This window comes from Pezoporus occidentalis, unplaced genomic scaffold, assembly GCF_034315485.1.
Source record: "Pezoporus occidentalis ecotype Australia unplaced genomic scaffold, CSIRO_AGI_Poc_V1 ctg226, whole genome shotgun sequence".
NCBI classification, from domain to species: Eukaryota; Metazoa; Chordata; class Aves; order Psittaciformes; family Psittacidae; genus Pezoporus; species Pezoporus occidentalis.
This window is the reverse complement of record NW_026914138.1, coordinates 129,834-142,013: the sequence shown is the minus strand read 5'-3', so window position 1 is coordinate 142,013 and position 12,180 is coordinate 129,834. Positions and strand designations below refer to the sequence as shown.

At 48.8% G+C, this 12,180-nt stretch overlaps 1 protein-coding gene across 5 annotated transcripts in view; it reads right to left on the bottom strand.

Moving 5' to 3' along the window:
• The window catches only part of AAK1 (AP2 associated kinase 1), a 74,686-nt gene that overhangs the window by 27,028 nt on the left and 35,478 nt on the right, over positions 1 to 12,180 (bottom strand). For all 5 annotated transcript variants that reach the window (XM_062620940.1, XM_062620941.1, XM_062620942.1 and 2 more), the window contains exons 7-15: positions 10,523 to 10,655; positions 9,628 to 9,731; positions 8,757 to 8,836; positions 7,196 to 7,350; positions 6,824 to 7,110; positions 5,782 to 6,003; positions 2,318 to 2,547; positions 1,525 to 1,682; positions 1,014 to 1,130 (exon numbers count right to left, since the gene is read on the bottom strand). In XM_062620940.1, the coding sequence (XP_062476924.1) occupies positions 1,014 to 1,130; positions 1,525 to 1,682; positions 2,318 to 2,547; positions 5,782 to 6,003; positions 6,824 to 7,110; positions 7,196 to 7,350; positions 8,757 to 8,836; positions 9,628 to 9,731; positions 10,523 to 10,655 (1,486 nt within the window). The remainder of the gene's footprint in view (positions 1 to 1,013; positions 1,131 to 1,524; positions 1,683 to 2,317; positions 2,548 to 5,781; positions 6,004 to 6,823; positions 7,111 to 7,195; positions 7,351 to 8,756; positions 8,837 to 9,627; positions 9,732 to 10,522; positions 10,656 to 12,180) is intronic.

Genomic DNA, 12,180 nt, shown 5'->3' with positions numbered 1-12,180 from the left:
GCACATTACAGCTGGATCTGGAGCTGCTGCAACTCAACATCACTCCACAAAGGCTGATGGAACATCATAAACTGAGCACAGGACACTCCCGCATCATGGACTTCAACTCCTTCATTATTAGGTAAGAGCCAACAACACCAAGCTCAGTTATAAGCTCCTCTAAATCTCTTTTTATAAATAGAAATAAGCACAAATGGATTTGTCGCTTCCTTAGGGCTCCTGGAAGCAGGTTTCCAACAGTGAGAAGTGATGCTGAAGATGTAGAACCAAGCAGCAGCGCTCACTCAGCTTCTCAGCATGGAAGGGGCTGCTCATGGCAAAACCCTGGCACCAAAGGAGACACCAGATGAGGTCACACATACAGAAGCCTCTGTATAAAAGTCTCTTAGACCAGCCAAGGACTTGTGGCCTCTGGACCCAGACAGCAGAGCCAGGGCAAAACTTGCCTTCACCATCTAACATGTCAGTTATGAGACCCACTGTGCTCTTCCCTGCTCACTCCTGGCTCTGCAATTCCTGCAGCAGAGACATTATCATCCCTGCTCCTCTCCTCCTTCATACAGCCAAAGAGCTGCAGGCAAGGGATACCTTCCAGCATGTCTGTCCTGTGGCTCAGAGTCCAATTCCCTTATTGCACACTCCATATTTCACTTTTAATTAATGACTTACTTTTAATTAACACTTTTAATTATGAGCTGCATGGAGCTGCAACACATTAAGAGTTTTTCTTGTGAATTTAAGGGGCTCACTTGGTTTCCTCCCTCACCAAAAGCCTCACCTCTACCTGCAGGCAGTGCCTCCTCTCTGTGCTACCCAACTGTGAGAAGCACACGTCATTCCTACCTTGCCTTCTCCACTGAAACACCAACCCTATCCTAGAACTCTCAAAGCCAAGGCCCAGCTCTATTTCGATCAGTTTTGCCATCCTTTCAAAGAGGCTATGACAAAAAGTTGCTGTTTTCCTGCAGTGCTTCTGCAGAGCATCGTCCTCTAGGTCACATCCACACACTCACCTGGTCCAGGAGTGAAGGAAGAGCCACCAAATGCATCTGGCTGGGCCGCAGATGAAGCCGGCTGGAAACCTGGGATCAAGTTCTCTGTGGAGCTGCCCATCTTCTCTGGAGCTTTCCCTGAAATGCCAGATGCACATTTAGGGATAAAACTTCCATTGCGAAGGTTGGGTCCTTCCCTAGACTTTTCATGATGCTACTGCAGGATGTGGCTTTAAGCCCCTTCCTGCAAACCCCAACTCACAGATTAAGCAGAGTTTAAACTGCAGCTCCTACACCAACTGATCAAGGCTGCTTTGGGAGGGGTTAATACCTCTGCCTTTGAGGATCATGCTCATTTAACTGCAATGGCTCAGCAAAGAGGACAAGGACTGAGAAGGATTTAGCTCTTACAGGCACAGAGGACCGTGATAATATGGGAAAAGCCCAGCAGCATTTGCCCAACAGCATCATCATTCCATGCCATCTTCTGTTCTGAGGGCAGGCGGGTATAAAAGGATCTCCATGAACCTACCATCACCCAGCTTTGCAAAGTCCTTGTTCAGCAGCTCCTCAGCTGTGAGTTTGGAGAAGTTATCATCATCAAATGGATTCCACGTGGAGACATCGGGCGGGTTATAGACATTCTGCTGTGAGGTCCTTGGGGAACCCGAGGGTGTGGTGGAAGCAGATCTGGATGTGATCATCCCAACCAAACAACAGACATTAATAACCCATCTGAAACCCTCTGGCCAGCACTAGGTGCTGGTCCAAGCTACTACATTACAATTACTTCCTACTTAAAACACAAATCATTGTACTTGCATGCTCAGGGACCTGGGACCTGCTACCCTCGCCTATTCTTAACGTGGTTGTGCATCCTGGAGTCGAGGATTAAAACCAGGATCAGCAGCACCCCATTTGAAACAACTCCCTGCAATGCCCTCATGGAGACTTCCTGCCTGTAGACACTGTGAGAGGGAGCTAGTGAGTATCCCAGGGGAGTGCTGATGTCAAGCAGCAAGCACAAAGCATGCACCAGGGCTACTGGTGGAAGAGCTGAAACAGCAGTAGCTTCTGTAATCCAGAGTGCAGGCCCTGTCTGCTTTGCTTTTAGTAAGCATGGAAGCACTCAGGACTTCTGCCCTTGGGGAAGCTTTTCAGGCACTTTGTGCCAAGCCCTAAACTTCTGGTCTTCAGAAGGCAAAGACTCATTTAGAGTCTTTGGCAGTTTGCTGCCTACCTTCATCTTTACGCCTAGGGAGCCTCAAGAACCTCATTTTCCCCCTCCCTCCATACCCTTTGACACCAGGTGACCAAGCACCTACTTGGACTTGTTGAGACTGGCCTCAGCAGCAGCTGCCTGCAGGAGCTGGGTGGACTTGCTGGCTGGAACCCCGAACACCGCGCTGTGGGTCACGTCGCTCAGAATCCTCCTGTGGCCTGCACGCTGGGTCTTAGGGGAGGATGGAGGGGTGAGAGACCCCAGCTTCTGCCCCTGCACTGCTGGAGGGGGGGTCGTCTGAGGCTTTTGTTGTGGCCTCATTTGTGCCTGCATCTAGGAGAGAAAGGGCAGTAATATGTCCCTGTTCATGAAGAGCAGGCACGATGAAAACACAGCTCCGTGCTGAAGGATCTGAGCTTCAAGTCGTGGATTGGGAATAGTCAGGAGGGGAACAAACACACAAAGAACTGGGGACAAGGAGGAATTCAATTCACTGATGCACAGAATTCCAGTATTGCTACAACTGCACAAGCAGAGGCTTTCTCCTCGTTCTATGGAAGGCAAAGCCTCTGTTAGTGCTTGGTGTTAAAGACTGCCTGGTCTCAGGAGCTTGAACACAGATGAAGAGGCTGAGATCCAGGGCAGAGGTAACATCAGTTCAGAGTGTGCAGGACTCCTGTTGTAGGGACACAAGGAGTGAAGAGCAGCGCTTCTTCCAGCAGATAATGTGTGACTGGGGTCAAATCCCTAAAGGGGATACAGGGTTTGTGCAGAAATCTTGTGCAAGAAGCTTTCTTTTAGGGGAAACCCCCTCCAAGGACCACAGGAGCATCATTTGTCATTAAAACAATGGAGGAGAAACCCAGGCACGTTTGGTTTGGGTGGTTTTAAGTCAAGATAGCCAGCTACAAACCCTTTGGAAACTCCTCACACTGATCTTCTTCCATTCCCTCAGTCTTATGTTAAACTCACATCCCTTTAAGTACTTGAAATACCGTTTGGTAGTGATAAATAACAGCATCCCTTACTTACAGCTGTGTGAGTTTCCAGACTCTGCAGTGAGATAGCATGGCTGGATTTAAAGCAGGAAAACTGGAATGCAAAGAGCTGTGCACAACACCTCCACTGCCTGGGCACTCCCTCTATCCCCCCTGACCATATCCAACCAGGGAAAACAGAGGAAATACTTAGGAATACCTAAGAGGGCAATGAGAGTTATATCCCCAGCGTGGTACTTAAGCACAGTGGGGCAAGGCAAACAAGTGGTTAGCTGCCTTGCTTTTCATTTAGCATCCTGTCAATTCACTGAGGAGCAAGCTGACCTGCCTGCTCCTGATGCACCCACCTTGCATCTCGCTATATAGGTCACTGCAGAACAGTACATTTGGTGCTGAGAAATCAAAGGGCAGTGCCAAAAACCACCCCAGAAATGAACACAGAGCTGATTAAGCTGAAGTCTCACAACGTGAAAAGGTCCTGATGGGTCCTGGCTTGATACCTTCTGCTCAAAGGCTCTGCAGAGACCATGTTTCACAATCACTTTTTAAATGAGCCCATCACTGCTTTTGCTCTCCTGCCTGCTGCAGGAGTGGAAGAGAGTCCAGATGCATCCATTCAGAGCAGCCTTCCAGGGGAAGAAGGCTAACTCTCCATCTACCTGATGGAATAAAACTAAGGCCATTTTTTGTGCTAGTGAATCACAGCAAAGCCCTTTAGAGATGCTCTTCATTATCATGTGCCCTGGGTTCAGCATTTCTCCTCTGAAAGGACCAGGATCATAATGGGCCTCATCCAAAACCTGCCTGCATGCACTGAAAATCTCCCACCACCTTTAAGGAACTGACTTGCCCCAGGTCATTCAGAACAGCAACAAGCCCAGGAACACAACAGCTCCAAGGCTGTCACCTCCCCTAAGCACCAGATTAGCACTGAGAATTACTATAAAACAAAGGGGTGAATGTGACAGCCTTGAGACACATTGGAGGGTAAAATGATGCTTCCCCAGTATTGCACAGGTCACTGGATTATGGACTTTATCAGTCAAATTAGTCCCTGATGTTACTTCAAAGGAAACATACTTGAGATTCATCAGATCCTGAATACCTGGCAAGTCATGCACAAGCAATGACCCCTTAGTTTGGACTCGAGCTCTGTGCTCCTGAAGTGGTTCCTTATTAATTACTGCTTGCTGTGGTACAGCACGGTAACAGGCAGCTTCCCGTCACTGGTGCCTGCACATGCTTTCTGCCCAACCCACAACTAGAGTTAGGGCCATCCCTTTGCACTTCCAAAACCTGGGATTATGCAGGAATGAAAGGAAAATGCCCAGCTTCCTCCCATATGCACTGCAGAGACACTTTGGCAGCGGGGATCCTGCCCTCTGGCGCAGCTCCCTGCCTTTACCACTGCGGGCAGCTACTTCCCTGGAGCAGACAGAGATTTGCCATTAAGTAAAGAGCATTTATTTTGGATGCACGTTCACATGATTAAAATGGAGGATTTGCTTCTTTACTTTTAGGTTTTGAGAGAGGTGTTCTGAAAAGGCTCCTTTCCACAGCATTCATTTTGGAACAAAGTTATCCCAGCGTCAGAAACAGCCAGGAAAGGCTGTTGCACCTCCTTCTGCATCAGAGCCCTTAATACGGGACGGAAGATAGCCAAACAAGCAGCAACATAGAATCCCAGACTGGTTTGAGTTGGAAAGGGCCTTAAATCACCTTCCACTACAGCAGGCTGCTCCAAGACCCTCTGTCCAACCTGGCCTTGAACACTGGCAGGGATGGGGCAGCCACAGCTTCTCTGGGCACCCTGTGCCAGCGCCTCAGTACCCTCACAGTAAAGAACTTCCTTACATCTAACGTAAACCTTCTCTGTTCCCTGTTTAAACCCATCACCCCTTGTCCTATCCCTAGAGTCCCTGATGAAGAGTCCCTCTCCAGCAACCTTGTAACCCCCTTCAGACACTGGAAGCTGCTCTGAGGTCTCCACGCAGCTTCTCTTCTCCAGGCTGAACAGCCCCAGTGTTCTCATTCTGGCTCCATACAGGAGGTGCTCCAGTCCCTGAGCATCCTCGTGGCCTCCCCTGGACTTGCTCCAACAGCTCCATGTCCTTCTTACACTGGGGACATAAACAGTGTTGTTCTGTTGCCTAATGCCCATCATGATGCATTAAGTACAAATAACTTCTAGAAGTTTACTGCATGCCTTCTAAGGCAGCATGACAGGGGAGGGGTAGGGGAAAGCTGCATTAAGCAGCTATATCTCATCTGCTTTCTGGTCATCATCTACTCATCTTCTTCCTATGCACACAGAGCACAACTCCCATATGCAGCATCCTGTTGCAAAGAGTAGTGCAACCAACTGCACAGGTGCCTGAGGTAGCAAGGTTTGCGCTGACATCTGCCACCCAGACACTATGGACAGCACACTAGGGACCAGCAGGCCCCAGAGCACCCATTACCTGGGCTCTGTGGGTCAGAAAAGCCCTGCTGAGCTGCTCCTGGGCTGTAGGACCTGGCAGGAGAACACTCACCAGCAACTCCGAACGCCTTCCCACAAGGCTCTTACCACTTGCTCCTGTGGCTGTGCTGGCTGGGCCACACTCTGCTGGGGCTGGGGCTGCGGCGGGGCTGGGGCTTGCTGCTTCTGCTGACCTGCTGCTCCTGCTGTCTTCTGCTGCATTGCTGCCTGCTGGGCCATCATCTGCTGCTGCTGCTGTTGCTGCTGCTGCTGGTAATAGTTCTGCATGAGCTGCTGCTGTGCCGGCGCTCCTTGCTGCATCACTGGGAACTGGGAAACAAGCAGTGGTTGAGCTGCTTGGTGAGCAACTGGGCACTGGGGTACCATCACCCCAACTTGGGGCCAGCCACAGGAATGGTTACAGGCACTGCAAGTGGTGGAGCAGTCACAGGCTGGGATGGCTTGGAGGCCAAATGTGTGGTGGGAAGTGGCCTTCTGATCTAAGGACAGATGCTGAGTTACACCCATAAGGGGCTCCCTCAGCACAGACTCTCCTGTGGTCCCAAACTCCTTTCTTCACTTTTATCAATTCTACACCTTTCCCCAGGATAAGAAGATTTACCATGCCTTTGCTTCTACTGTTAAATATGCTTTAGCAGGGATTTCTGCTGCTATAAACACCTATAAACAGCATGCAAGTCTGTCATCTACACCCACCCCATCTAACACATCATGCGTCCACAGGCCTCCTTATCACTGCTGGCTACCACAAACCCAGACCTGAATCTTACAATTCAGAAGACATGCCAGGCTCCTTGTATCACAAGAGCAGAAGAGAAATTGCACCCTTCTGTTCATCAGCTGAACATTGACCTCAAGACTCTGAAACAGTTGGAGCTGTAAAATCTTCACTGCCTATTTCATGTCTGTATGTGACTAAACTATCTCAAGGCCTTTTAACATTAACAGTTAAAAATACCACCCTTGTGTAGCAAAAAAATCTCACTAGAGAACTGCAGACACACTGGAAAATGTCCAAAACCTGCCCTTTCTCCCCCCAAAACCAGAGGGCTTGCCCTAAATGCAAAAATGCAACCTCACAGGCCTCTAGCACAGTAAGCATGTGACAAACACAGCTGCGCCCATTTACCTGCTGCGCCTGCATCATCTGCTGCTGCTGCTGGTAATAGGCAGCCTGTTGTTGTTGCTGCTGCTGCTGCTGCAGGAGCTGCTGCTTCAAGAAAAGCTGCTGCTGATGCTGAGGTGTGGCTTGTGGCTGAGTAGAGGGGACCTGGGGCTGTGCCTGCGGGGCTTGCTGCGGAGCCGGTGCTTGCTTGGCTTGGGGCTGTGCTGGAGCCTGTTGAGGTGCTGCTTTTTGCTGGGGAACACTTGCAGGGAGCGAGGGCTGAGCACTGCCCAGGGCAGCAGGGCCTGCAACTGGTGGGGAGGGAGAAACAAGACAGCTCAGTTAGATCAAGGTGTACCACAGCCCTGTGGTACCACACAGGGAGCACCACCTCACCTTGCGGCTGAATGGCTGCTGGAACCGTGGGTCTCTTCCTAGGTGTCAGGGCTGGCTGAATGGGCAGAATTCCAGGGTTGGGTTGTGTCTGTCCTGCTTTAGGTCTCTGGCGGGGTGCTATGGAAGTTTCTGTTGTAGGGATGGGATCTGTCAGCCTAGAAGGTAAGGAATGAAAGGAAGAGTGGGAAAAGCACAGTCTTTGTTAGCCTGATAGCTGCTGCATGCAACACACACTAGAGGCTTGAAACACGTGACTGATGCTGGTGACATCCAGACACACACACTGACTCTTTCCAGAAAGCTGCAAGCACAGTAAAACTGAACAGATGCATCTCCAACAATTGATCTAACACCGTCCTTTCGACTTCCTTTGACCAACTGTGGCATCTTCTCCTGTTGTGATGGCTGGAAGCTGTTAAAACCACTCATTCAAATACTTGATACAACATCTTGTTTAAATCCACTTAGAGTTCTGGATGAGCAAAGGAAGGGCATCACAAATCAGATTAGGAGCAGCTGGCACCTTTGGGCAGAGTTATCTAAATTGGCATCTTTGGAAGTACCTTTAGTCCATCTGCCCCAGAATAGGTCACTGCGCCTCTTCTGATCTCTGCTCAGCATTCACTGAGCAATTCACTCCAACAATGCACACAACAGAGCCAAGCAGCCAGACACCCCCCTGCCCTTCTGTGCATTGCTCATTAGGTCTCAAGTTGTTCTACTAACGTGGAAGTAGCTGCACTCAGTTACAAAACCAAACAAAGCAGACTCCTGGGACTGACAGGCAGGAGGAGAGATTCCCTGCTCCAGAGTGAAGGAAGCTGCTGGGTTTGCAGAGCCTGCTGCTGCACTGCTCACTTTGCAGGAAAACAAGGGGCAAGTTTTGCCCAAGAGAATTTCCAAGTCTCAATCACAGTATCATAAGCAGAGCAGCAGCATCAGGAGAGGATTAAAACCACAGCAGTACAGTGGTTTCCCCACTAACTGGGTTCTTCAGATGGATGGAGCCTCCTTGGGCTTTCGTGTGTGTCCCCTGGAAGATATTATAGGGCTCTTGCAGAAATCACAGCAATTTCATCCAGTAAGTACTGGGTTTTATCATCTACCAAGGGTCAAATTCTAACAGCAACAGTCCGTGATGCAGTTTCTCAGCAGACTCCTGTTCTCTGGGCCAATTCCAAGCCCAGTGCAGGCCAGCTGCAGTCTGCCTCCTGACTTTGCTCTCAGGTACTCCGGATGGATGACACACTACATTCATTTAAGTGCATGAACCTCAAGTGCTGCTGTCAAGCAGTGTCTCCAGTACAAAAAGCTAAGCTGTTGAGTCATGCTGAGTATCACCCAAGTCCTCCCCATGCAGAAAGATTTCCTTTAATATCTGCATTTTCTGCCTTTCAGGTCAATGGGATCAATAGTTATTTATGTCACTGAAGCAGAACCCTCAGGACTGCAGTGTAGATGTAAGCCCCCAAGGAAGCAGCTAAATATACCAGGCACCTTTCCTAAAAGCAGAAGGACAACAGGCACTAAAAAGGTCTGAGCATAATGCAGATGTGGTTACCTGGCCTTGGGTTGACTCTTCTTTGCAGCAGCTTCACTTGCTTTAACCGGGTCTGGGAGTTTAGTGGGGATTGGCGAGTTCTGCAGATCCCAAAAGCACCACATTTAGTGTGAAAATAGAATCAGAAACCATTTGCACAATGAAACAGGCAGATTGGGGGATCCCCAAAGCAACTATTCCTCATGCTGGACAAAGGACAAAACCCCTCAATGTTAATGTCATGTAGAAACAGGAGTATGGGAGAGTCTTTACAAGGGAAGAATACAGTTCAGCTTTCTGACCACTTCCTACATGTGGACAGAAAGCTTCATAGCACAACCTGAGGACAAGAGCAACAATACTTACTAATACTACTGTAAAAAATACAGGTAGAATAGTGCCATAACACCATAAGAAAATACCTGTCCACCCTGTTTTTCAGTTGAAGCCTATAAAGATACACTAAGATGGTGGTGGAGGGTCTGGTGTAGTTCAAATGGAAGCAGACACAACCTGCTATGTCTAAACCCAACTGCAGCACAAATTACACACGCAATGATGAATGTGCCTGGAAATCCAATCAGCTGCACAAGCATGGCCTAATTTTCCATGCTCACATGCACAGGATCTCTTGCTTGACCTCACGCTGGTAACTGGGTGAAGAGGTAAATCAGGGACAGAAATACACAACACAGGAAACAAAATCCTGATTCCTGCCCTTATTCCTCCCCAGAAATATGCCAAAATCCCAAATGGCTTTGCTAGTTGAAAAAGAAAGACCCTCCTAATGTCAGAGCTTGGCAGAATCCAGCTGAATACTCAATATTCAGCAAATGCCACCCCCAGTCTCCTCCCACAAAGCCCTGCATCAATCCACTCCTTTGCCACTCACCTGGACGTTCTGGACTGGACATTCCTTCTTTGCCAGTTTGAATGCAAAGTAGGAGACCTGATAAATATCAGGTCTCTTATCAGGGTCTGGTTCAAGCATATACCCTTTAAGAGATAGAGATGCTAACATCAGAGCAACAGAACAGACAGGTTCACAAGCCATTTGTGGCAGCGTATCAAGAATAGAGATAAGGAAGAGAGGTGGAATATGTCCCATCCCTGAAAACATTCAAGGTCATACTGGAGGGGGCTCTGAGCAACCTGATCTAGTTAAAGATGGCTCTGTCCATGCGTACCCATCCACCACACCACATAAGCAAAGAAAATACCAGGCTGCTCTGCAAACACATCCAAGTCTGTATTAGTCAAGATTGTGGCTAGGCAAAGAAAAATAAACTCAAATGCTGTGCTGGAAACAAGAGAGCTGCCCCAGCTTTGCCAAGAGCAGCGCATTGTCCCCTTCGTTCCACATTCACTCCAGTCAGTGCCTTATTTATAAATCATTTCAGTTCTGTTTCTCAGTTCACAGAAGATGAATTCTTATCACTCGTCTTAAGTCACTGTGGGTCCTTTCAGTTCCTTATCCAAATAGATTTATTACTGGGGAAATATGTTTTGACATCAATAGGGTTATTGTGCAAGTTCCTGTGGGACTCCTAAACCAAACGGTTCTCTGTTTTCCTGCCTTTCCAGAGCTCACGACAGCCTGGCCAAACAGCAACCTCTGTCACAACCATCTGTCAAAGAGTGATCCCATAGCTACCAAAAGATCACTTTAACCACCCTTGTGTGCAAGGAAGTGTCTTAAAAGAAGAGAAACACCAAGAGTTTCACTGTAGGGGCAGGAGATGCAAGAACAGAAGACCTGAGTTGTGCAGAAGGGGACCAGAACTCACGGATGAGGCAGTGCATGTCTTGTGAGTGCCGGGAGTTATCTGGAATGGTGAAGTTGCCATCACAGATCGCCACCTGACTCTCTCCAAAGGGCAAGGTGAAGTAACACAGCTTGTACAGCAAACAGCCGAGGGCCTGAAGAGACAGAACAGAGCAAAGGGTTTAAACTGGGAACGGTAAAATTCAAACACCCTCGTGGATAAGAGGAGAAGTCTCCAGCTCCTTCTGCTGCATGGGTCCCACATGGCACCCACTACATTTTAACATCCCTGTGATGCACTTGGAAACAAGCACAGTTACACACGTAGGTAAACACATGAAAAGCTCTCCCATCTCCAGGCTGAGACACCGTAACCTGGGGGACTGTGCAAGCAGCATCACACAGAGAGCTCCAAATACCACTATATAGCGCAATCATTCACATCATGAAACAGGCAAAGCCTGTTTCTGCCCATGCTGGGAGGAAAAGGCAAAGCAATAGCAAAAATAAATGGTACCCATCATCCTTAATACGTTTGTTTCTGACACAGAAAGATCCAAACTGTGCTCAAGCTGAAGTTCAACCTTTCAACCATTATAAAGGTGTTGCAGGGAGAGCCACACGCGTACGGCTGCAGGCTTCTAGCTTCTGTCACCCTGCCCTCTATCCCTGTGCTGCTTCTGACAGCAAGAACCACCACCTATTGCAAAAGAAAAGCCATGTTTTGCACAAAAGGCTAATTCTAAAACCCTCCCACCACTTCAGAGGGGAGAGGGGGAAGCATTTCCCCATCCTAAGCAACTCAGCAGCAGCTTCTATCTTTTGTCATAGGATGTCACAATCCAGCTGCACTCCGGTTTAAAATAACCTTGATAAGATTTAAGGAGAGGGACGTTTCCAGCAGGACAAGCACTGCAACAGCCTTGAAGTCGAGGCCCCACTGTGCAGAGCACCACAGGCTGGTTTGGAAACACTCAGTGGGTTACTGGAACAAAATTCCTTCCATGTCAGGAAGGGGAGAGCCTTTGGGTCTCCTCCCTTCCATGTTATCATGGGAAGGAGGGTGAATCCTAGTACCTTTGAGACCTGGCAATCTTTCCATGCTGTTCTAGCTGCGAGTCCCTCTCCAGCCCTCTAACCATAAGAGGAGTGACCCAGCACTGGTACAGAGCCTGGCCCTACAAACCTCCTGCTGAACCCTGCAGAGCAAGAGCCCCACAGGAGCTGCTGCTTTCCTGCCTCCAAGCTCAGCTCAAGAGAGGACAGAGGACTCTTCCCAGCAAGTTTCCCTCTTGTATATGCAGATGCAGAGCTATAGAGGAGACATTAAACCTCTGCTTATACTGCTCCTGCCTTGTTACTTCCTAGCTCAAGGCCTCCTAAACCCTACAAACACGCTCTGAATTTAAACACCTCCCATGTGCTGACTCGCCACTGCACTACAAACAGCACAGACTTCTTTTCACCTCCAACCCAACTAAAGGGAAGCCTTCCATCCTTCACCAGCTTAGCCAGGAATGGATTACACCCCAGTTGCATTTTGCTCTCAACATGAAAAGCACAGGGCAAGACTGCATTGATCATTAGAAACAGCAGTGCAAAATGCTTGGTCTTTGGCCAGGTTTGAGAAAGTAACTGCGTGACACTAGCCAGGATAAGCATACTATTGCTCCTGGGGGA